General features: G+C 43.4%; 2 protein-coding genes across 2 annotated transcripts in view; one reads left to right on the top strand and one right to left on the bottom strand.

Moving 5' to 3' along the window:
- Window positions 1-510: 510 nt before the first annotated feature.
- si:ch211-197l9.2 (uncharacterized) lies at window positions 511-14,288 on the top strand. The gene is made up of 9 exons (XM_061735280.1): window positions 511-1,278; window positions 2,697-2,921; window positions 3,587-3,745; window positions 7,551-7,622; window positions 7,721-8,860; window positions 9,874-9,978; window positions 11,997-12,043; window positions 12,125-13,307; window positions 13,903-14,288. Exons 1-9 carry the CDS (start codon window positions 631-633, stop codon window positions 14,050-14,052), a joined length of 3,729 nt encoding a protein of 1,242 aa, XP_061591264.1. The 5' UTR covers window positions 511-630; the 3' UTR covers window positions 14,053-14,288.
- A 4,370-nt stretch (window positions 14,289-18,658) lies between these two features.
- Window positions 18,659-25,854, bottom strand: part of LOC133456187 (dynein axonemal heavy chain 5-like) — an 87,292-nt gene continuing 80,096 nt past the window's right edge. The window contains exons 93-98 of the mRNA XM_061734645.1: window positions 23,143-23,342; window positions 22,672-22,860; window positions 22,300-22,432; window positions 19,574-19,782; window positions 19,284-19,505; window positions 18,659-18,880 (exon numbers count right to left, since the gene is read on the bottom strand). Of these exons, the coding sequence (XP_061590629.1) occupies window positions 18,659-18,880; window positions 19,284-19,505; window positions 19,574-19,782; window positions 22,300-22,432; window positions 22,672-22,860; window positions 23,143-23,342 (1,175 nt within the window). The remainder of the gene's footprint in view (window positions 18,881-19,283; window positions 19,506-19,573; window positions 19,783-22,299; window positions 22,433-22,671; window positions 22,861-23,142; window positions 23,343-25,854) is intronic.

The following is a 25,854-nucleotide window of genomic DNA, read 5'->3' as shown; positions in this document are numbered from 1 at the left end:
CAATGAAGATAAGACCGGAAAAGTAACTACAAAGTAAAAACTTTACATTATAAGGACGTTTATAAAAGAGAAAGATAAGTTAATAAATTAGTGAATATGTGCATCATTCTCTTAAAAACGAGCACTTTCGTTCATCTTAAAATCAAATGTGATTTATATCAAATTAAAATTGTTTTGTCATTTTCATTTCAATTTTAATAAGCCACACATCGACAATTGTGTAAACTATTTTAATTCCAGAGAAAAAAAGTGTTATTTCATTCTAATACAAAGTCCAAACGAGAAGGGTCATTGAAAGGCTCTTACTTTGGTCACAGTAGGCGGAAGTCAGTTGCGTTAGTGTGATTAGTTGGCTGATTTATGGTTCCGCGTTACACCAACGCAAAGCTTACGGCGTACGGTACGCGGCGACGCGCACCATACTGTGCGTCGATTTAACGCAGAACCATATTTCAGCCTTTATTTGCGTCTGTCTGCGCGCTGTGGAAAAGTTTCAGTCCAGTCTTGAGGATGAAGAGCGGTCAGTCAGACATCATCAATTAGGCTGCGAATTGACAGTTTAATAGTAACATCTATGATTATCTAAAAAAGAAGAGAAAAGCCAATGTATTAAAACAGAACATAAAAAAAATGCAAAATATGAACAAAGAAGGCGAAAAAAGCTCAAAAACTTCTCTCCGCAGCCAGAAGCAGCCAAAGACGCACCAGCAGGTTTTGGTTCAGAAGAAAAAGAAGAATTTGTCCTCCAAAGACGCACAAAGGGGCGTCTTGACGAGGGAGACGCGGTCGGACCAGTGGCAGCAACCTGCGGAGCCGCTGAAGCCCGCGGGGCAGCAGGACCGGCGGGCGGGGAAAGCGTCTCCAGGTGACCGGTGCCAGAGCCAGGGCAGCCCCGGCGCGCAGAGGAAGCTGTCGGACGCCAGCAACGCCTCGGAAGACCTGAGCAAAGACTCCGGCTGCCCGTCCGGGAAGCTGTCCTCCTCGGAGAGCAGCTCAGAAATCTCCGACTGCGTCTCGGAGGGCAACAAGCGCGAGTCCCCGGGCACCGATAACGAGTTAAGCTGGATAGAAGGCAGAGCTTACGTGAGCCCGGAGGACGGCGGCGCGCCGGCCGCTCCGCCGGCCGCGCGGACCTGCGCGCCCCCGCCGCGCGCTGCCGGAGCCGGGCTCGGTCTGCTGAACCTCCCGGGGGCGATCATGGACCTCATGATGGGGGAATCAACAGAAGACCTGGTCAGGGAAATGGAGGACTTGAGGTCAGAGAACGAGTATTTGAAAGTAAGTTCACTCTAATTGATTCATTCAGTCATTTAACTCACCCAACAGCATCTTCTGAAGAGTCTTCTGAATTTGAGTTTTCTCGTGAATCTTGATTTGGCATATTTATGATATCTCCATGAGCGTGCGAGTTCCCCGATTCTCCACACTAGAGCCGATTTTCCGTAAATGCTGAGCTTTAGACCATGTCAGACCTCATTAGTTGCTGTGGAGTGTTGCTCTCCTGCAAGTCTCACAAGTTCGACCTTCATTTTTTGGATCATCATTAGAAACACTTCCCATAATGAAATGGTTTTTCAGAAGAGTTAAACACTTGGATCAATCCAGCCACTTGTCATTAGATTACATTGAACGGTTAGATGATACAGCCAGGTCTCAGGCCTGAAAGCAAAGCACCATCTGCTCCTTTACCCCTCTCTTGATCTGAGAGATTGCTGTCATGAATACAGCATTCCCCTTTTTCAACTGGAAATCTGGAACTTCTCTGGGGTTATGCAGGATTTGGAAGATGATCTGGAAAGAAATAACTTCGATTTATCCTTCATGTGACACAAGCCTCCTCTTTGTTTCTCAAATGTCCCACTGTGTCACACAAAATCACATTTACAGTAAAAGTCGTAGGTGTGTACAGACTCTTGACTGGTAATCTGAGCAGCACGTGGGTAAATGTAATAACCGTGAGAAAGGAGGAATGAACTTCAAAGTCCTACAGTGGCAACAAAACCAAAGAAACAAATAGAAGATGGTAAAAAGGGTTTATATCGCTTTATCTTTAAATAAAATGCAATTTCCAAACGTTGCTAATTCTGAAATTAGAGCTTTTTTTCTGGGGTTTAAAATGAAACTATGAATTTGAGTTTTGATACACGTGGTTCCTACAAGCCAGGTGTCTAAATGGACATAGGAAAGTATAAACTAATGAACTACATTTTCATCAGCACCACCATACCTCTCTTGACTGAGGTTTAACTGAGGTGAATGCCTGTGGGATCTGTTAAATTTAACAGATCACACATGGGACATGGCCCTGAGCAGAAGCTGTCTTCTTCCATATGTGCAAACCACACTTTTCTAAGTTCAAAGTTATGCACTTTACTCAGATTTCCAAAACAAAACCACCTCATAGGTGGTCTGTGTCAAATGCCAGCAAGATTCCCCACTTCACATCTGCTGCTCCAGTCCTTTCTCTCTTGGTGATCAGTCTTCCAAATCATATTTGAACACTTACATTTCCCACTGAGTAAAACTGGTCTGACTACTGTTTTTGGCACAGTCCACCCCTTCATAAAGTGGTTTTATGCTAAATCAACTTCTCTCTCTTGGCTTGTAAATAAAAAATCATCAGCATTCTTAAAGAAATTCAGAAGATATCTTCATTCATAGATAATGTGTTTGTAATCTGGTGTGTTCTGTTCCAGGATGAAGTGGAGGAGCTGCGCTGCGAGATGCTGGAGATGCGCGACATGTTCCAGGAGGAGGAAGTGTACCAGCTGCAGGAGCTGCGGATGCAGCTGGAGCAGGCCAACAAGACGTGTCGCATCCTTGCGTACCGCCTCCGCAAAGCGGAGCGGCGCAGCATCCGGGTGGCTCAGACCGGGCACGTGGACGGAGAGCTGGTCCGGAGCCTGGAGCACGACATCAAGGTCTGAAGCTGGCTGGTTTTCTTCACATTCACTCCTGACCAACAACCAGTAAAAGCTCTTCTTGCTTCTGGGTGAATCACCGACATTCCAGTGTAGACTTCAGAGTGAACATCTGCGGCTGCACCGCGGACTTGCTCTCATTTCTCTGCATTCACTAACGATGGTTTTGCTCGTAGGCTCTGGAAGACTGTAATCAGTTAGCTGTACTGTGATTCACGGCCGCTGGGTGCACTGTAAAGTACTCCCTGCTGTTCGTTTGCACCACAGTCATTTCATTACACTCAAATGTCTTCATGATGCATCCTGTTTATATTTTTGTCATGCTGTCATGTAATTATGTGGTGAGTTTCTCTCCGTGAGCACAAAACCACAAAAGCAGAGTAATCTCTATCAAAAACATTGCAGGTCAGTCACTGCTGGCAAATGTTGGCAGGCGGACTGAGCCAGACTCGGGTGTGTGTGTGTGTGTGTGGTGTAGGATTCCTGACAGCCTATTCACTTCCATCCACTCGTACGGTGAATTCCTGTCACAAGAATTTCCACATCCCGGCTTAGCAGAAAAAAAACTCTCCACTTCCGAGAAAAATGATCTCCGTGAGTGGAAGCAGCACCCCCACCCCCCCACTGGAGCTACAACAACCATCTTTTTTTTGCTCCATTTGCAGGTTGCGAAGAGTGTGTCACTCCGTCTGTACAACGAGCTGGAGGCGGTGCAGAAGAAGAACTCCCAGCTGGAGTGGGACAACGAGGTGCTGCGGGAGAAGACACAGGAGCTGGACGTGGCCAAGCAGGTCTTACAGACGGAGGTGGACAAAGCAAGAGAGGTAAATACTTCTGCATTAAAACATCTAACATTCATAATGTTGTCCAAACAATGGAGGAAATTCTAAATCTGAGAATACCTAAAGACCCAAGGACTGTATATCTGGGACTTTTGCCTGTTGAAGTAATTGGAAAGAGAGACATCTACCTCTTCAAAATATTGACTGTTGCTGCTAAGAAGGCCCTGACAAGACTCTGGATGAGAAGCGTTCCCCCAGGACTGAGACAATGGCTCGACATTGTTGAAGAAATATACGCCATGGAAAAATTGACTTTTTGTTTGAGAATTAGAGGAAGGGATTTTGCTCAAAAGTGGCAAAAATGGTGTACATTCAAGGTCAAATCCCCGCCATGCCCTTAAAGAAGGGAAAGAAAATAATGGCAAAATATTACATCTCCCCCAGGTAGTTATGTTATGATTGTTACTATCATTTTTTATTTTTATTATTATTATATTCTTCTCTTTCCTTTTTGTGTAACTTGAAAAAGACAAAATAAAAAGTATTAAAAAAAAAAAAAATCCAACATTTGGAAAAACAAAATCATGAAAAAAAGTGAAAATCTTTAACAATGCCTTCAAAAAAGGCCTGGCTCAGGGAAGAGGGGGGTGCCGTGGAGTTTAACTGTGAACCCCAGCCATTGAAACACCCTGCTGTGCACAGAGCTGGTTCAAAAGGGAGCTACTGAACTGTATCTCGAGGGTAATTTGAACAAAACATGTCACTGACATTTCATTAAAACACCAGAAAATCGTGTCAGCTCTTTAAAAAGGTCGTAACACGCCTCCTGCAAATGGTGATCGGTTCTGCACATCAGCTTGGGAGCATTTTAGTCCATTTCTCAGTAAAACGGCCTCAACTTCAAGATGTTGGGGAGTTTTCTTCACGTTAGGTGCTACTTTTGATCCTTCTTCAAGACTTAAACTAGGTCCTCTGTACTTATTACTGTCGTCTTGATGCATGACTCACTATCAGTTGAGATTTAGTACTCAGACGGATGACTTGAGGATTTTCTTTAAAATTAAACTGAATTACTAAGTATTCGTTGTTCTATCAATGACAGCGATCCATCCTGACCCTGACGTAGCAGAAATAATCCCAAACTATGATACTGCCGCCATCATGTTTAACTGATGAAATAGTTTTATCTTGGATAGAACAGTTTTTCCTTTTCCCAAACAAGACATTTCTCAGTTTAACAAAGCAGATTTACCTTCATCTCCTCTGACTAGGGCTGTGTATCGATTCAAATGTCAAGAATCGATTCGATTCCGATTCTTAATATTCAGAATCAATTATCATGATTCGATTCGATATTGATTTGGCTTAGTGTTATTTTAAATGTTTTTTGAGCTGTTGCCTGAATTATATGACTGTAAAATAACAAGTGAAATAATAATTTCACAATAATTATTGTGAAATAACTAAGAAATAAATAACTCAAACTGGCCTTTCAATATCCATTTAAAGTGGAAAAAAGAAAGAAATTGCAACAGTTCATGCAGTAAACAAATCATTTTAGCTTATCTAATTTATTCTGTCACCACACACATATTGCCATGAAGCACCTCGCATTTTTCAGAAGTGTCATGACAAACTGTGTGTCCGACTAGTGGGATTAAAGTTCACCTGGCGAAAATGATAAAGAGAAAAAAAAAAAAATCGATCTTTAGACATAAGAATCGATTTTTGGGAATTAATATGAGAATCGATTTAGAATCGGAAAATCGATTTTTTTCAACACAGGCCTACCTCTGACTACAGTCCTTCTCCTTATTATTCCAGATTTTGCAGAATAGAATATGTATAAAAGGGCCTGAACCTTTACAGAAACAGAACCCTCTAGCAGATAACCTTCATAAACCTCCATCTCCTTGGTCCGACATCCTCCTCTTCATTACCCCGCACAGCTGCACCCGTCCAGCCAGCTGTCCCCCTCATCCCCGTGTTCCCCCAATGTCAGACGACACATGACCCCGGTGTGGATGGGTGATATGAGAGGAGGGCTCGGCCCGGCAGCTGCGTGGTGCCGGGGTTGGGCCAAGCAGCCTGGTATGCTGAGGCCTGAACTCCCGGCACAGCTGATACCAGTGGTGGACAGGGCAGAAAAAAGGCAGAGAGGGTGCAAGTAATGACCAAAATAGACTCTCTCGCTCTCTTTTTTGTCTTTCTGCCTGCATTAAGCTCAGCTAAATCTGGATCAGCGAGTATTATGGCATTCAAAAAAGACATCAGCATACTGACCTACAAGCATCGCTGGAGATGCTTGTAGCAAGGCGAAGCCACACATCCGGACACGCACTGAACCTCCGGTCCACCTTTTCTTCCTGTGCCTCCTGCAGTCACCTGGGTGAACCGACATGCCCTCCGGTGACACGTGTTCACTTTAATCCCAGCTCCCGTGCTTTGGCTTGAGCCCAGTCTGGTCCACTCATCTGAGACAGCTGCTAGTCCCTTTGATCCCAACGGGGAAATCCACTTATATTACCTAATCTAGGAGCACAAAGCACAGTATATAGAAAATTGTGAAGGAGAATTAACATACCAGAGCTTCTTCGCTGCTTGAATGGGAACGCAATGCTGTCAGGTCGAAGTAGAGCTGCAACAAACAGCAAACAAAACCTATCGAAGACCAGTGGTGAGAAGACTAATAACAATAATCGCTCGATAAAAGGGAGAGGCCTTTGTTTCTGTCCTCATGGGTTCGTAATATCACATGTCAGGTCTCCGTCTACAGGCCTATTGATGGTAAAGCTAAATCTTCACCTTGTAGCCAGGCTGCAAGATCTCTATTTTTAACACAGAGACATCCTGTTCAGTGTTTAAGGGGGAGACAATACTTCAAGAGAGAGGCTTACATTCCTCACAGGTTTAGGCTTACAAATAAACTGACAGATTAAGAGAGAAAGTGCTCCATTTAGGAAACTCTGAGGAGTTACATTTTTAAAATTAGATTTGTATTACAGCTTTCAACATCAAGACAAAAAGTCAGTGAAATATCCATTAGGTTTTTATGTACTAGGGCTGGGCGATATGGACCAAAAGTCATATCTCCATATTTTCTAGCTGAATGGCGATACTCGATATATATCGATATTTTTTCTGTGCCATAATTGGGGTTTCCCCCAAAGCATTATAGCATAGCATCTCTGTTAGCTTCATTTTTTTCTGAGGCAAACCCTTAAAAAAACAGTCAGTTTTAATACAAAGCCTCGTGCCAAATGTCACACAGGTTCCTTTATTAACAGAGGTCTGCACAATATCAAATGTATAAAACAAATGAAATAAAAATAAACTGCCTGCATATATAGAATAAAAATGCTTCTTGAATAAAATAAAACAAATATCCCTTGCCTGCATAACAATTAAATTAAAATACACTGCAATTAATACAATGTAGACAGTAAAAGGCAGACTTTTCCACTGAGGTTGACAGTTGTGCAAATAAAACATTTGTGCAAATCTCAAATAAAAAATCCAAGTCAATTTGTCACAAAATAAGCTATATCAAAATAAAAAAAAAATAAATAAAAAAAAAAAATTAAATCCATATAAACGATATCGTACCATATCACGTTTGAAAATATATCGATATATATTAAAATCTCGATATATCGCCCAGCCCTAACGGACACTTTAGGATAGTCCAACGTTCTTCATACTGTTCATCACACAATATTTGAAGGCCAATAAATGTTGGTGAAGATGCACTCTGACTTCTTCTGTTAGCTGAAACCTTCAGCTCTTGTGTAAAGAGAGCTGCTCTGGGCCATTTGTTTCTGAAACCAATGTTTTTTTATTTGTTCAGAGCTCTCTGAAGAAGAGAAACAACAGGTCAACGACCAGTAAGGCAGAGAAGAGGCTTTCTCAGCTGATTGAGGTTTTAAGTATTTCAACATTTTTCTATATGCAGCTGCATTTATCACACATTTGAAGTAGAGCTCGTAACTGTCATCTTTGTTGTCTGTTTGCCAAAAGGATGACAGCGCTGATCTCAAGTGCCAACTCCACTTTGCCAAAGAAGAGTTGGCCCTCATGTGCAAGAAGCTCACCAAGCTGGTGTCGGAGAGTGAGGCCATGCGGGAAGAGCTGGCCAAATACCAGATGACCTACGGAGAAATCGATGCCGCCCAACCACCTGAAGGAAAACAAAAATCTGGGCGTGCCAGAGAGGCAGAGGTCAAAGTTCATCTGAAACTGGTGGAGGAAGAGGCTACGCTGCTGAGCCGGCGCATCGTTGAACTGGAGGTGGAGAACCGCGGGCTGCGGGCAGAAATGAGCGATCTCAGAGAGAAAGTAGGAGGAGGAGGAGGAGAAGAAGAAGACGCGTTGGAGGAAAATCCATCAGCGACAGTAGCGATGAAAGACAGGGAGGGCGATTTGAAAATGGAGCCCGGGGTGCACCATAACGAGCAGAGCAATGAGTTGGAGAAAGGAAAAGGAGAAGCTGAGAGACCTTTGCTGTGCAGCCAATCACAGAATGAGGGCATGGTTGCCGTGCGCCACATGACACGGGAAGGTCCTGTAGGTGGCGAGTGGGAATCTTCAGACAGCCGTGAGAGTGATGGCAACAGAAAACCTACCAGTGGTCCAAAAGGGATGACCTTACAAGACTATGAAACTCTGCTTGCTCTCCGAGATCATTCTTGCATTTTGACTTCTGCCATTCAGCTCCTGAACACAGCACCCAGAAACGGCCACAGCCCCCCCCCCTCGGGTGCTCTCAGCTCCCAGGAGAACGTGAGCTCAAACGGTAAAGCGCTAAGATCTTTAAATGAGGCTTTGGAGCTCCTGCAGGCCATGCTTCTGGCTTTCATCGGCAGGATGGAGGCGATCCTGAGAGGGGTGGAGGGATGTAAAAACTCTGCTCACAAGGACGGGGATGCCTGGGATTCCGTCTCGTTTCTCTCTGTGAATCATGAAAACATCCAGGAATCACCGATTCAGCAGGAACATATCGAAGACATTCGCGCCACAGAGGTGAAGAAGAAGGAGAAGCAAGTGAGACAAGGAGACGTGGACGGCTGCAGGGATCCACAAATGATACTGTCGTTGAAAATTCTCTGGATCCTGCATCAGGCCTGCAACGTCAAGGGGCCAGAACGTGAAGGAAAAGAGGTATCCAAAAGACACCGCTCTCAATATCTGTAGATTAGGTCAAGGGCGTAGGTTTGGTCTCAACATTGGTAGGGACGATATAACAGCATAACCTGCATGTACTTTTTGCTGGGGAAGGGACATTAATAAGACCAAACAGATTGGGTGAACGGGGGTCAGGGCTACATTTGTCACAAATATGAACCTAATTAATTGATTGGCTAAATGATCAATGCACAATAAATCTGTATTGACTTATACTAACTTTCATGTGTATTGGTTCACCTGATACACGGTTCGATTCAAACCTTTGTTTTCAAAAACTACTAAAGAAACATTTTGAAAACTTCCAGAATATTCCAGGATTTTATTAACATTAATATTTGAACATAACTTAAATTATATTAACATACACAATAAATGTATTAAGTGTACTTATTAATAATCTCTTAACTATCCAGAATGCAAAAAAAAAAACATTTGAGTGGTCTTAAGACCACTCAACATTGTCTGTCTAAATAAATAAATTAAATATAACTGAAAAAAACAAAAATAAATAGAAATGGAACCTTCCTTCAGGTTAAACACTACTGCTTTTGTCCACAAGCACAGCCAAACTCAACAAAAAATGAAAGCCCATTTGGGCTGCTTTAAGACCACATAAATAAATGGCATGGTCAAGTCATCAGCCAATCAAACGTGCGTTTGAGGAAAAAAAAATGGACCGGCAAATTCAGCAAGTGAAAAGGGGTAAATATAAGTCTGAACATAATGAAAATAATTCTCTTAATAATGGTAGGGTCAATTCTATCCTTACAACATTTGGGAAGACAATCTAAATTACCTAAATATATCTGAACTCATTATATAATGCAAATAAGGTTGCTTAAAAGTTGGTGGGGACAATTTGAGCCTCCTGAAAAGTTGGTAGTGTTCTGTCCCTACCGTCCTTATGCAAACCTACGCCCTTGGATTAGGTATATTTCCAAACATTTGGATATGTAAAGACATTTGTATTCTTTCATTCCACTCAGGTTAGACACAAAGCGCTGTCTGTGCTGCTGGAGCTGCTGCAGGACCTGGGAGGAGAGCTCCGAGGTGACAGCAAGGCCAGAGCCCCCGCCTGCGATGCAGCTGAGGTAAGGATGCCGTTTCCCCTTCAGGCTGGTCCCCCTGCTGCGTGACCCAGTGGGAAGTCCTGGCGCTGATCTCCTCTCTTGGCCACAAGTCCTAACAGTTTAGCAGGCATCATGCAAAGACCCGTGCCAGAGTATTTGGGCTAATCTCTTGTCGGGGAGGCGGCCAAACAGGACAGGCACGTTCAAGTGTACAGCATGAATATGGAGTGATGAGTGTCAGGGTTGTCCAGGCACGGATCTCAGAATTGACACTTTCTGAACTATTGGTCCCACTTGCTTGGGGATTATGATCATTTTTGGTGTTATTTTTAATCCCTAGTGAGAATGAATCCAGATCTGAGTCTTTTTTGCTTGTTTTTCCTTCTTCCTCCACAGACCAAACAGTAATCCTTCTCCTCCTCAGAGGAATATAAAGTTTGAAGCAATAATAAAGTGCTCCACAGCCCCAGCAGCAGCTTTGTGTGGCAGCACTTCAGCAATGCTGGATTATGGGTTTTTGACTCATTAAAGTCCCATTTGTAATTAGTGGCTCCTGTGAGTGACATAGAAAAACCAAAATACGGATGCTTCACATCAACCGAAGAGTTTTGCTCAATTATAACTGAAGCCAAGTTGATATACTCTTACAATGATTTAGTCCTGACAGACGGAGCTTTGTTTTTTAATATTCTAGATTACGGTGATATAGTATATAGGTCCGCCTCCAAAACTCTTCTCACACGCCGCCATCCGCTTTGTTACATGTGCTCCTTTTAACACCAACTGGCCTTCACTTCACTCCCGTAGACTGATCCACCGGTATCACTTCATCTACTAAACCATCACTGGGAGCACCAGTTCATATCTGGGCTCACTACTTAATATCAACATCAGTAATCGGAACCTACGTTCAAGCAGTTACACTAAATAATTACCTCCTTTGGCCAGAATTCATTTCAGTTTGCTGCTAGTGATTGGAATCATCTGCAACAAACACTTAAACTTCACACATCCATCCCATTCTCTTCCTTCAAAAATACAGTATACTCCCAACATTCATCTGTGATCACAGCACTACCACTTTTTACTCATATTTTTTAATGTGTTGTGTGTTTTTTATATATTGTGTTTGATGGTTTATTTCACTGTGATTGTACGTGTTTGATAGGGATGGGCGTTATGGACTAAAAAATGTATCACGATAATTTCTGGAATTTATCCCGATAACAATAAAAATGACGATAAAAAAAATACCAATTCAGCTCCACCTTTGTAACTATAAATCTATCACCAAATTCAGTCTTTGGAGCCCCCAAAACACTGCTCTAAAAGATACTAAATACTACTAAACTACACCAATTAAATTGAATTAATAAAAACCAATTAAATGAGTTATACCTGTACTGTAAAACTGGAATGACTCAGATCTGCCATGTTTGTTACACAAAAACGTCAACTCTTTCTTTCTTTCTTTCTTTCTTTCTTTCTTTCTTTCTTTCTTTCTTTCTTTCTTTCTTTCTTTCTTTCTTTCTTTCTTTCTTTCTTTCTTTCTTTCTTTCTTTCTTTCTTTCTTTCTTTCTTTCTTTCTTTCTTTCTTTCTTTCTGGCTCATTTCCTTCCTTCCTTCCTTCCTTCCTTCCTTCCTTCCTTCCTTCCTTCCTTCCTTCCTTCCTTCCTTCCTTCCTTCCTTCCTTCCTTCCTTCCTTCCTTCCTTCCTTCCTTCCTTCCTTCACACGTACGTTGTGCGTCGATTTAACGCAGAACCATAAATCAGCTTTACACAAAAACGTCAATTTATCATTTTTACCACAAGATGACAAATTCTTTTTTTTTTTTTGACGGTATATCGTGAACGGTAAAATATCACCCATTCCTAGTGTTTGACTCTTTGTGCTGCCTCTTGCAGAGGTCGTCATTGTAAATGAGAAACTGTTCTTAACTGACTTACCTGGTTAAATAAAGGTTAAATAAATAAATTAAAAAAATGCAACCTTGTTGATAATGTCGCTGGGCTAATATGTCTTTTCTCTCTTGGGTCAGTGTGCCGTCGGCGATGTTCTTCACGAGGGACACCGTGAACCTCTCAGGTCAGGGTTTTTCATGAACGTCTGCATATTGGTAAAGATTGCAGAAAATCTGATGCTCATTTCTTTGTTGCATTTCCACAGAACCTGCAGCATGGAAGGAGAAAGACTAGGACGGTCGTTTTGGCCAGGGGGCTGGAGAAGGAAGAACTGGTGCTACCTGAGCCAGGAGGCGGCCCAGGTGGACCGAGAGGACCCCGTTAAGACCTGGGACCACCCAATCATGCCCTTCAACTTCCCTGATCTGGACTTTGAGCAGATGTCCATGGAGAGAAGCAACACGGCCCCGGAGAGGTCGACCTTCCGCATCTACTACAGCCCTCCGTCGGCTCGCAGGGTCCAGCTGGCCCAGCTGAAGCAAAGCCCAGTGGCAAACAGGACCGAGTCTGTGGACACCTCCTCTCCGTGGTGCACGCCCCCAACCTCCTTCTCTCAGATCTGCCTGGGTTCCTCTGCTAACCTGAGCGACGACATGAAGGAAATGACAGCCGGCTGGAGGCAGACGGTTCACGGCGGCTCCCAGGAGAAGCGAGGGAAGCCGGCGGGCCGCTGGGTGGACGTGGCCTGCTCCGGTACTCAGACTCACATGAAGCCGCAGATGGTGAGTGTGGCTCAGCAGACGGATGGGACTCAGTCCACGGTGAGAAACAGCCCTTCCAGAGTCCTGAGCTCCTCCCTGGTCTCCGCCCGCTCACAACACATGTCCACGTCCCTGGATGGGATACCGGGCCGAGTGGAGCGGGCCAGAGTCTCCACCTCTTCCCCTAAACTCTACCGCAGGCACTCTTCCCTGCCCTCATCCACCAGTTTGAGCTCGTCTTCCTCCTCTTCCACCTCCACCTCCAGGGATCGAGCAGCGTGGAACCTGCCCAGTCAAAGCTACTCGGGCCTCACGTGGGCTCGACAGGCCAGTCCCAGATCAGGCTCGGGACAGAACCACGGCTCCGTGAGCAGCGCCAAGCCGCCCAACAAGTCTGCAGGCACCAACCGGTGTGGCTTGGTGACGGAGTTCCTGCGCAGGGTGAGCGGCCGGGCGGACAAGGCGGGACCGGAGTCGGGGCAGAAGGGGAAGAGAGGCCTGAAGAACCTGGAACGGGCCCCGGCGAGGCCCGCGGCGGCTCCGCTGCACAGGAACGACAGCGTGACCAGGATCGTCAACCAGAGGTTCATGAAGCAGAGAGAGGAGCCAGGTCGAGCTCCGAGGGAGGAGAAGGGGAGCGGCCCAAACCCCAGAGTCAGAAACAGCCACAGCAGTGCCACAACTGAGGTGAATGAAAGATCAGCTGACGCTTTAACTTTATCACTTTCTAAGTTGACAAATTTGGAAAATCTCATCTAAAAATGTATTCTAGTTCCAGAGATATTACTATTCATATATTGTCTTTGACGGATAAAAAACTTCCAGATTATACAAATCAAAACAAATGTTATAGTAATACTGGTATGTTTAGTTTCTGTCTGTTTGGCTCTAAGGTAGAAGCCAATAATTATTTATCAATATGCTTGCATCTTGCATTAATATCAAGAGATCTTAAATAATGAATTGGCCCCAAGTCCTGGTTTGCATGTTCTAATTACTTGTAAAAGACAAAAAATAAAATTTTAAACTTCGTATTTTTTACAACTGAGGATCAAATATTAGTCCAATTTTGTCATTTGTACTCCAACTGTGTCATAATTTATTTATTTTGTTAAACTGATTTAAAATCCAGTGTAATTTATTTGATTTTTTTCAGGTATTTGAAGCAACTTTGCAAAGTCATTTCAAGCAAACTTGTGATTTATGAGCTAATTGGAAAAAAAAGAGCATCTGTTATTTCATGCAGCTGCTGTAATAAGTGTGTTTACTGTTTTCTGACCAGGACGGAAACTACGACTGCAGCTCCAGCAGCACGTTGACCTTCTGCTTCGCCCGTCCATCGCGCTCTGGCCAGAAACAAACCTCCATCCCGGGCAAACTTCACAGACCCTCGCCAGCGGCGAGCACGGCTGCAGACTCCAGCTGTGGCTGAAAGGGAGGAGAAATGGCACATTTTACAAACACAACACTTCAGAACAGAAACAATTTGTATGCACAGTCCATTTTAAATGCAGACTCATATTTATGTGCTATGTTAAGGAGTAAAAAGATTTCTGTCGGTGCTATAATGATGACGTACTCATCTCCTTTAACAGATGAGTGAACTCTTTAATTCAGTTACTCCTGGTTAATTTTGTATCGTCTTAATTGTGTTCTGTAGTGAATAACTGAGTGTTTTACTCAATAAATGTCTCTTTGGACAAACATTGATATTTTTTTTCTTTAATATTTGCACATGTTGCGGCTTAACATGCACACTTTCGGACATGGTATAACTTTCCATAAGCTTCAGGAACTTTTACTATTCGCTTAGTTCTCACCTCTTGGACGCAGCTGCTGGCTGTTGCGTCACACGCTTAAAAAAAGCAGTAGTAACGGCTAAGTAGTTAATAGGATGAGACTTTCTCACCTGTTGTGTTTTTTAACCTCTCCCTGCCTGACTGTGTCTTCAACTGTTTTAAGTCTTGACTTCCATATATGAGGAAAAAAATGTCAGATTTTATAAAAGAATATGACCGGTTTCATTAATTTTCATCCTCTATCACAGGCTCAGATTTTTGAAGAGTTGATCAGCTGAAATGTTTGCCCCCCTCTCCTGGCAGCTGATTGGTTGTGGTCAAGGACAGGGTGGGCTGAGGCAAAAAAATCACACGGGCTCACATTTCTGCTCACCACACGTGTCCAAACTCTATTGTTACACCCAAAACACCCCCAACCTCCCAGTGGACACCCCTCAGTTCACCATAACCCACTTAGCCAAGTTTACTGTATGTTAAAAATGCTCCTCATAAATTGAGGTATTTTGCAAATAAAATAATACTGATCCAGAATGCAGCTGGCAAAGTTCTCACTAAAACTAAGAAAGTGGACCACATCACTCCAGTTCTGAGATCTTTACACTGGCTCCCTGTGTCTCAGAGAATAGAATTTAAAATACTTATGTTACACTATAAATCACTGAGTGGTTTAGGACCAAAATATATCGGGGACTTGTTGCCATATCAACCATCCAGACCTCTCAGATCTGCTCCGTGTTCCCAGAACCAGAACCAAACATGGAGAAGCAGCTTACAGCTTCTATGCTCCACAGATCTGGAACAAACCTTCAGAAAACTGCAGGGATGCTAAAACCCTCAGTTCCTTTAAATCAATGTGAAATTTAATTTGTTACCTTTTACTGATTTTTTTTATTTTTTATAAATCTTGTATTTTTTAGGCAATAACAGAATGGTAAAAAAACAGAAATCAAAACCAACCCTATCGAATATGCCATCTTTTAAACGCCAACCCACCCACAATTGCATGGCTGTACAAAATAATATATAAATGTGCAGAGAAAATTTTTTTTTTTTTACTGAATTAAAACCAATTTTAAATTTCCCTTTACACAATGTTAATTTCAGTACTACACTGTAACTCCAGCTCAAGTCTAACTTTTCTTTAATACACTGCACTGTTCTCTCTTTTCTCACGTCTTCATTATGTAAACCATCTTAATTTGCCTTGTTGCTGAAATGTGCGATACAAACTTGCATCGCTGCCTGCCGCCCCCACCGATCCTATGTACTTGCAGTACTCAGTCTCACCTGCGGGGGGCACTGCAGCTCCAGCTCGGGGGTTTTCACCAACTGTGGACCTTCATCCTCCGCTCTTGTTGACGACAAACACTGCAGTGGCGGAAGTTGTTGTTGTTAAAGTTTATCTGTAGATGTTTTGAAAAAACTGAGCTCATATGGACTCAGTTTTTTCCCGGTTTGACTCGTACCAGTTCGAGGCTGATGAGCGGTTCGTGGCCGGTGTGAAGACGCTGAGCAGCCAGAGCAGACCCGAGCTGCTGGACATGAAGCTGTTCTTCTACAGCAGGTACAAACTAGAGTACTAGAGAGAGTATAGTTACTATAGAGAGACTCTCTCTATAGTACTAGTACTATAGAGAGAGTATAGTTACAGAGAGACTCTCTCTCTATAGTACTAGTACTATAGAGACTCTCTCTAGTACTAGTACTATAGGGAGAGTACTAGTACTATAGAGAGACTCTCTCTCTATAGTACTAGTACTATAGAGAGACTCTCTCTATAGTACTAGTACTATAGGGAGAGTCTTTCTATAGTACTAGTACTCTCCTTATAGTACTAGTACTATAGAGAGACTCTCTCTATAGTACTAGTACTATAGGGAGAGTACTACTACTATAGAAAGACTCTCCCTATAGTACTAGTACTATAGAGACTCTCTCTATAGTACTAGTACTATAGGGAGAGTACTAGTACTATAGAGAGAGTCTCTATAGTACTAGTACTATAGGGAGAGTACTAGTACTATAGAGAGAGTCTCTATAGTACTAGTACTATAGGGAGAGTACTAGTACTATAGAGAGACTCTCTAGTACTAGTACTATAGAGAGAGTCTCTCTATAGTACTAGTACATCACCTTTCATACCACACTTCCTCTCCAAATCTGAGTTTTCAGGCGTTGAAGCACGTTTGTTTTGGATAGGCTGTAAAAGCACTGTTGCCTGCATATGATATTGTAACACATACTGTGTTGCGACAGTAAAAGACAACTTTGCAGTCGTAACTTTTTAGTGAGTTAAATATTTAAATATCAGAAAAATGCACTCCAACTCCGGAAAGTTCTTAGCGCAGGAAAATTGCCCACGTAATTTAGGGGTGAACATTCTTACAGCAAATAATATAATAATTTGCTCTAACGTAAATTAATTGATGAATAATGAACATATTTTATCTTGTCTTCATTTTGAAAATAAATGTAATAAATATAAAATACCCCACTATGACAACTTGGGAAGAATAAAAATAAAAGCACCCCATTTGGTTTCCCTATACATTATACTGTATGTCAATCAATCAATCAATCAATCAATCAACCAACCAATCAGTGTCCTTCTTGATGCCTCGACCTGATTTGACAAACTGTCCTTCATTCCTCTCCCGTCACCAGGTTTGTAGAGCCGATAGATGGAAACACCTACAAACAGTGGAGGACTTCTCCAGGTCACGTGACGGCTGAGGGCGAGGCTGTTGAGCAGCAGGACGACCAGACACCTTCACATTCAGATGCTGATATAAGTGACCACCAAACAGAGACAAAACAGCTTTCCTTTGCAGAGGTGATGCAGTTTGTTCAGGAGGGGAAAGATGTTCCTGGAGTGAAAAAACTTGACATACGAGCAAGCAACCAGAGTGCAACTCCCTCTAAAATGAAACGGCTCTTGAAACCCTGGGAAACGACTTCAGCTTAAGTTACCCTTTCATTCTTTGGCACACTGTGTGGGTAAATATCTCTAATTTCTAATAAATGCTAACTTCATGTGGGCTTCACCAGAGGCCAACAGATGTGAGATGGAGTGAAAAACAAAAACTGAATGGAAAATGGTGGATTGTATTTCAAAATTAACAATGTAACTACTTCCAGGGTTCTTTTCTCACAGTTAAACGAATGAAATCAACATTGGAAATGTGTGGATAGAATTTTGAAGTGTTTTAAAAAGTGGTAAAAAGAAGCTGAAGACATTCGACCAATCAGAACGTTTCAGTGCGGCCAGGGCACAAATCAAAGGGCTCTTATTGGTGGTAAAATATCTCCATGTTGGTTTGTGGTTCCTAACGTGGAAATGCAGCTCGCGTCTGTGTGCAGCCTGGGGGGAGGCGAGGCTACATGTCCAACGCCTTCCTGCAGGCGGCGAGGAGGCGGGGCTACTGTAGCCCTGATTGTCAATATTTCTGCTAAGATGAGGGATATTTGAGCTTTAGTTACGGTAACTAATGACTGCATGACTGTAGTTTTAAAGCAGTTTGTGTTTGTTAATGTTAAGAAATAAAAGTTTACTTGAGTCATTTCTGCAGCCAGAGTGGACTTGGCTCTTCTGGAAGCACAGAAGCGGATCAGGTGTAGTTCTGTGTTAATGATGATTGTGAAAGCTTCGTTTTAGCAATTCAAGAGTAGCAGGATCATGGAGTGTAATTGTTCTCTCGTTCTACTGTTTCTCCATTTTCAGGTTTAGTGCCGTCTTCAGGAGGCCGAGCAGTTGGATGCTGAGAAGCATCAAGTTTTCCCTTTTACAGAGTGAATCAGAAGCAGTGATCAGAGTGTCAATCAAACATTTTATTTTAAATGTGTTTTAACAGAGACAAGAAACTTTCAAGTGTTTTTGAACTTCTGAACTGAACTGAATTTCTTAAAGTTCTTAAAGCCAGTCAGTAAGCCGAGTGACGGATGCTGACCTTCAGCGCTGTCTAGTGGACACTTTTGGAGTGACGACATCCAATAATAAATTATTCAATCTAAAATCAGATCTTGTGTGACTCAGGCTGTTGAACAGTCATTAAGACAAACAAAAACCACAAATAACATATGAATTTAAAATTTCATGCCGAGACTTGAACTGACTCGAAACCAACAGAACTGAAGTCTAATAATTAAAATCATGTTAACCAAAGTAGATTTTTTAAACTGTATGTAAGACCAGGGCAGTAGAGGGCCAGCAGCCTCTGGTCATGTGACCTCCGCCAGCAGTTACTTGCAGTGGCAGAGTAGAGCGACGCCTCGCATGGTCCAGTGTTCCACCGGCTTCACGCTCCGCAGAGAAAGGCAGAAGATGAAGTTGAGGTCGGTGCGGCGCGGCTTCTTGTACACCGGACACGAGTACAGGCTGATGCCGCCGCCGCCCTGCGGCGGCTTCGCAGCGGCGGCGTTGACAGCGAAGACGTGGACCACTGGCAGCAGAGTGAAGAGGATCTGTGGGGACCAAAAACGGGATATTACTGATTATGTCCATCCACCTGACCCTCTTTGTTAGTATTTGGCCCAAATAAACCGTAGATCAACAACGTACAGCACCCTAACATCTATTCAAGTAAAGGACGTGCATCACGTGTCGGTAAAAGGAAAACATGGGTTGAAGCTCGCTCAGGGAGCTGCGGGGGCAGATGCTCTGGAACGAGCGCCGGAGGACTCAGGAAGTCCGGCAGGAACTGACACCAACGGTTGCTACTAAAGGAGGATCTATGAGCTCTGGTACACACGGACTCATTTTTTAAAAAGACTTTAATCATTTCATTAAAACATTAAACATCTGTAGCCAGAGCGGACTTTGTGACAACAATTTAACATTGTATAAGATGAGAAAGGAGAGCCTAACCTTGGACGGGGCCTCTGCAAGTTTCACACCACGGCGGTCCCACCCTGCCCCGTCCAGGGACAGGCCATAGATGTAGACCCCGCCCACACCCTGGGGGGGCGGGGCCGTCACGTCCTCCTTCATCTTCTTGGTGACGTCGTTGCTCAGGGTGACGGTGTCCAGAGCCCAGCCCTTGGATACATTTGAGCGGGTGGTCTCCTGGCGGATGGCCGTCAGAAAGCCCTGGAACAAAAACACCAGTAAACAGAACCCGTCTACGATCCTCAGCGTCCCCGAAAACCCGAACCCACCTGTGGATTGAAGAAGCCAGCGAGCCAGAACTGCTTTGGCCGGCCGGCTTGGATCCAGTCGCTGAGCTGGATGTTCCTCTCCAGAAGCTCGCCGAACCAGAAACCCAAGGTGTCCGACGGCCAGCTGATGCGGAGCCACGTACGAGGGATGCGAGCGTCGAAGATGCAGTCCAGAGCGTCGCGCAGTTCCTCCGACATGATGATGGTCCCTGCAGCAGCACAGACACCAGTCGCATGAACCTCGTAGTCTGAGACCCGGTTTCACACCTAAGGAACCTCAGTTTTAACTTCTGGAATAATCTTCAGTCAGCCTGAGTTAAACTGGGACCCAGAGTCAAGCCACCTGATCCGTGTCGGTGTGGCGGTGAAGGGTCAGACCGACAGTAACGGCGTCCAGAGATGCGGCAGGAAAACAGAAAACATCCCCTTCTTTTATCGTTACTGGATTATTTATTGTTTTACTATTCCACTTATTTTGTACTTAATAGTTTAATTAATGTAAAGTTTAAAATCGACACTAGAGACCTGGGGCGTTATGTACTAAGAGTGCGGCGCACAAAAAACGTGCGTACGCCACTTTCAACGCTCACGGTCGGATGTACAAAGAATGACGTGAACGTAGAAAGTTGCGGTCCATCACTCACACATTAAGGCTGTTGTACGCACTTTTCTGAGGTTTTGTCTGTTGGCGACACTCACTGGTGATGCAGTGAAGTGCAGAATATGAGGAAACATAACGTCAACAATAAATTCACGACCACGTGAAGGACACGACAGTCCTGACATCACCAGATAAATTACACAAGAGTGGAGCTGCAACAATCTCACAATCAACCACATGATCTGAACAAACAACTAAAGGAGCTCAACGATGGAACCCGCAAATCCTGATGGAGCTTTGGCTCCGTTAGAGGAACCTGCTGATGATCAGATCACACGACCTGCTGGTCCAGGACTAAGACTGGACCATCAGCTGGTTCAGGTACCAAGAGGATCTTCTGGATCTCTGCTCTGAACTGGACCAGCTGCTCCGGTTCAGACCAACATGATGCTTCAGCTGGAGCTGCTGACAGGTCGGACCCCTGTCACCATGACGACCGTATGGGACGACTACTGGAGATAAGAGCCAGATCCTAAAACATCCCATAACTGTGTCTGGACAGAAAAACATTAAAATACATTTTGCAGCAAAAACCGGTTCTGTAAAGATGTCTTAAATAAAAAAAAAAAGGTGTCACGGAAAGGTTGGTTGCGAACTGATGTGATTCAGCATGAAATAAGTTTTTATTGAATGTTTAGGCAACTTTCAGAGTCTGATATCCAGTCAGCTGCAGGTGCTGCAGGATCCAGAAAGTGTTTCTACCGTGATGGACCGGTGTTGTGCCAAAAAGTGATTGCCTGCCAGAATCTGATTTCTTCTGATTTCTGGCCGCGGGAGTGCGCACTGCAGCCCGCTGAACGACAGCGCTACAACGTCAGAGTTTCAGATTATGAAACTCAAGAATGAGATCAAGTCAGATTTAGGCAGAAACAACTTTTCATTAACTGTATTTGGCCTTCAATCAATATTTGGCAGGTAAAAAGACCCATTTTCAGGGGAGAAATCAGATTCTGGCAGGCAATCACGTTTTGGATCTAGACCGGTCTCTCCTCCTGCGGATGAAACACTCGAGTTACAGCAATTTTGCTCTTTATTTCCCACGTTTGCACCTCGATAATCCCGTCGGCCCAAATTGTCTTTATTTCTGCAGCAGAGGAATCAGATTGTAATGTTTCATGTTTTAAATATAAATTGTATATTGTTCACATTATTATACTTATGAGAGAGGTGATCGCGGACATCCATAATGTGTAAGACTCAATAAACGTGTACATTGGTCTTAATCCGTTAGTATAATATGCATGACAATAAAGCAGAACGAGGAGCCGTTTTTCATCCACCAAAAATTCTGGTGTCGGTTCTTAAAATACAAACAAGAAAAGCAGAGTGTAATGATGCACTAACGCTGCCCATAAACATTCACAAACCCGTACGATCATAATAAAACCACAACTCTTCACCGAACGCAACGCGAAGGGCCGGTGTCCTGCATGTTTTAGATGTGTCACTGCTTTAACACACCTGATTCTAATTAATCATCGTCACCAGCTTGTCAACAAAGTCTGGATAGTTCTGTTGATGACACAGTCACTTGTATCATGGTGCAATGAAGCACGGAAACATCTAAAACCTGCAGGGACACCGGCCCCCGAGGACTGGAGTCCGACACCCAGCTCAGAGCCGATGTTTTCTTTTTTTATTTGTGTTACCTGTTTTTGCACATTTCTTGTTAGGATGAGCAGTTTTTAATGGATAATTATCTTCATATCATATTCAAACATATATTTGAGGGAGGAGACGGGGCGGAGTGTTGTGCTCCCGCATGTGCGCTCAAATCCACGCTGATTGGGATGTACAGAGAAACCTGCATGGATTTGGGCGAACGCACAGCTTTGTACATCTGAATTTTTGCGTTCTTGTTAATTCCACGCACGGATTCAAGTTGAAATCCACGCACTCTTAGTACATGAGGCCCCTGGACTGGCTTTAACGTGTTTGGCAGCTCTGTAAAGCTGCTTTTGAACATTTTTAGCTCACTTTTATAAAACTCAGCCAGAAGAAACAGATCTTTGTTGGTGCAACCAACCATGACTACATGCAACAGTGTGTGAGCGTGCTGACTGACCATCGATGGCCAGTCCCAGGTCCGTGAGCGTGCTCCGCACGATACTGATGACCCGCTGCATGCGGTCCACTTCCTGTTGGAGGAAGATGTTCATTGGCTGAAGTGGACCCATCTTCTGCAGTTGACCTTTGACCTGCACAACATGAAGGGAGAGCTCAGTACTGATGAGTGTGTCCAGACCATCTCAAACCGGCTGGTCTCTCCTCCCATCCATCCCGGCCACTCCCACACAAAGTCTCACATCTCGGTGATTCATTTTGAGTTGAGTTTCAGGCCGTCTCCTCGGTTGGCCTCAGGATCAATACAGATCAATACAGTGTCGAGGTTCTGGTGCTGGTTCGGAGGCTCGTCCGTGCGGCTGAAAACACAAACCTCGTGAGGAACGTAGTTGGGTGGCAACTTGTCCAGCATGTCGTTGACGGCTCTCTGCACGCAGGCCTCCCTAGTCTCCCCGGCTGCGGCGCCGCTGTCCTTCGGCTGGATGTTGACGATGGTGCAGAGCATTTCGTTGGTCAGGTTGGTCTGGCAGGTGATGTCAGCATTAGGGTGAAGCCCAAACACCTGCAGCCAGAAAGATGGAAGAACCATGATGCATGAAAAAGGTGACATCCAAGGGAGTGAACAGGTTCACAGGTACAGGATCAGAAGTGCAGAGACTGTTTGGTCTTCATCAGCAGTCCTGCTCACTGAAAAGCTGTTCAAGCTTAATAAAAATACACCAAAGGACAGAAAACGTGCATGTCACGTGCTTGTTCCCCTTCATTCAATCAATAGCGGCCGTAGCAACAAAAAAGGAGTACTAATATCAGTAAGTATGGTTAGCACTAGGTAGGCGGTTCTCACCTCAGGCGAGTCGACGAGCGGCAGCTCCTCGATGTGCTGCAGGATATCCTGGACGCTTTTGGCCTTGGCGGGAACGCTGTAGCCTTTATAGAAGTAGAATTCGCTGCTGAAGGTGTTCTCGCTGAACCAGACACGGGTGAAGGTGTTGAGGAGACACTTGTCCAAGTCATCAGTCACCCGTCCACCGTACTGGACCTCTCCTGCATGACAAAGTGAATCGCTCTTTCATCCACATTCCTGCACGTTGGTTAAAAGACCTGTCAGTTTTCCTTTGTGAAGTTGGAAACGGTGCTGTCTAAAACAGAGAAGCAAAGGTATTCAGTTTCTTCTGTTAAGAACATGATTATTTTAAAGTGTTTTTTTCTCATTTTCCCTGGCCTTATTTCAAATAGTTGTTTAGAAGAGATAAGTTATTTTTCACAACTCCATATAATAAGATTTACAATAATTTACTTTGTTGTAATAAATGAGGTTGCTATTTTCAACTTACCTTTCCCAGAGTCTTCAATAAATAACCCTAACAATTTCATTTGTGTGTGACTCCTTTGAAATATTTGTAAATTCCTATTATTACTATTATTATGTACACTTTCATTAGAGAGACACCCCAGCTGATCATATTTACCGAGCAAAAACCAAATAACTGTTCATTAGTCATAATCGAGGTGAACCTACATTCAGTGGTGATGTCGATAAGAGCTCAGGACAGTGGGGTTTATTTTATTTCTTAAATCCAAACTAAGTCCAATTTAACATCCAAAAGATCCACGTTTGTTCAAAGATAAATTACAGCAATGATTTCAACTGCTGTCTTCTCCTACGGTCTGGGACTGCGATGATCATGGATGTTGTCATCTCTAACCATGCAGGGCTTAAAGTAAAAAAAAAAAATCCTGAGCCTGAACTTTTTTCCGGGAGCGGGGGCACATGCGGTCGGCAATTTGGCAAGCAACAAAAATGACATCATTTGAATATAATTTTCCTTTTCACTATGGATACTTTTGATATCAAGTTTCGCTAGTTGTCATTGTGTTTGACAGGGTATAAGATGACCTACAATCTAAAATATGAATATTTTAAATTAAAGGTCATAATGTTAGAAGGGCAGGTGAAACTCAGGCAGGCTAATTAATTGATGGATTTATTGATTAGCAACCATTTAATTCAGTAAAGGACAATAAATAAATATATATATATATATATATATATATATATATATATATATATATATATATATATATATATATATCTCATTTCCACTATTATTTTTTTTAAGTTGCAAAACACCTACAACAACAGTTGAAGAATAAAAGAGAGGAAAGAACCTGGCTGGCCCTGAGGAGGAGGTTGCTGGTTCTCCCTCCTAGCTCGTGTCTCAAGTCCAGTCCTCTTTCCCTTCATAACGGCACAATTGTCCAGTAGAAAACTTGTGACTTGTTTCCACTCAAACTCATAAGACTGCAGGACATCTTCTAGTTCCAGCATAACTGCTGAAGCATTGGCAAGATTAACTTTTCTGCTTCCCAGATGTTGAGTTGTTACTCTGGCCATATCATTTTCAAAAAAGCAAACAAGTACTTTCATAATCTTGTCCTGCTCTAGCTGGTGGCTTCATCAATGTTTAATGAAAACACTCTTTTTGAGCTTCTCTGGTAGCCGTTTTTTTAACTGCCATGCCATGTGTATTCATATAACTGGCATGCTGATTAGAAATGGTCAGGTTTGTCAAAGCTTTTTTATCAACAGCTAACTTTTTACATACTGTAGGTTTACAAACGGTTGAGCAATAGTGAAGGATGCATCATGTTCAACAATGAACGAACACACACGGATGTTTGCATCACAAATAGGGTTGCCAACTCCCTGAAAAATAAATAAGGGACACCTCATCAGCAGGGCCGGCAAACCCGATTGCCTTGACCTTTCCTGCCGTGGTGAATTTTTTTTAGCCCCTTTTTTGTGTGAGTGAAACGATTTTTTAACTATTTGACTCAAACCTGAATTTACTTAGATGCATATTTTTGAATGCCATGAACACATGGAACAATTATCCAGCAATTTACTTTAATACAAAATAACAAAATGAAATGCATAAAATAAGTATCTTTCTGAAACAGAAACCTGTCCTGCTTAACTTAAAATTGTATAAATGAATACAATAGAAAGAAAGCAGAACATCCATCCTGTAATAGTGCACATTGTTAGTGCAACAACAAAAGTGCAAACAGAAAGTCTGTAGAAAACTTGTAAACATATTTGTGCCTCAAAGGCCATGACTGTAGGATACAGTTGCAGTAAAACAGAAAACAATAACTTATGAACTCAACAGCTCAATGCCATTTTCCACTGGCATTTTATGACAATTTTTTGACTCTCCCAGTAATACGGGACAAAGTGCGTCCCTTTTCAGCTCAATACGGGACGCGTACTTTAGTTTATAAATACGGGACGATTCCATTTTCAAGGGACGGTTGGCAACCCTAATCACAGACCAGGTGGGCCGTGTGCGGCGGTACGTCAGCTGTGGCTGTTGCTCCCGGTAAGAGTCGTGTGCTGAAGAGCGGACAGCAGCTCTGTGAGCGGCATCTCCTTCGTGGCGAGGTACAACTTTCCCCCCGCTACTGGCGTACAGTAGTCTTTTAGAGCAGAGCGTGCAAAAGCGAGCACCTGGCTCTCTTCTGGCACCAGCTACTGAAACACCTGCCGTCTCCG

The sequence above is a fragment of the Cololabis saira genome, chromosome 12 (assembly GCF_033807715.1).
Source record: "Cololabis saira isolate AMF1-May2022 chromosome 12, fColSai1.1, whole genome shotgun sequence".
NCBI classification, from domain to species: domain Eukaryota; kingdom Metazoa; phylum Chordata; class Actinopteri; order Beloniformes; family Belonidae; genus Cololabis; species Cololabis saira.
This window is presented reverse-complemented; position numbering and strand designations above follow the sequence as displayed.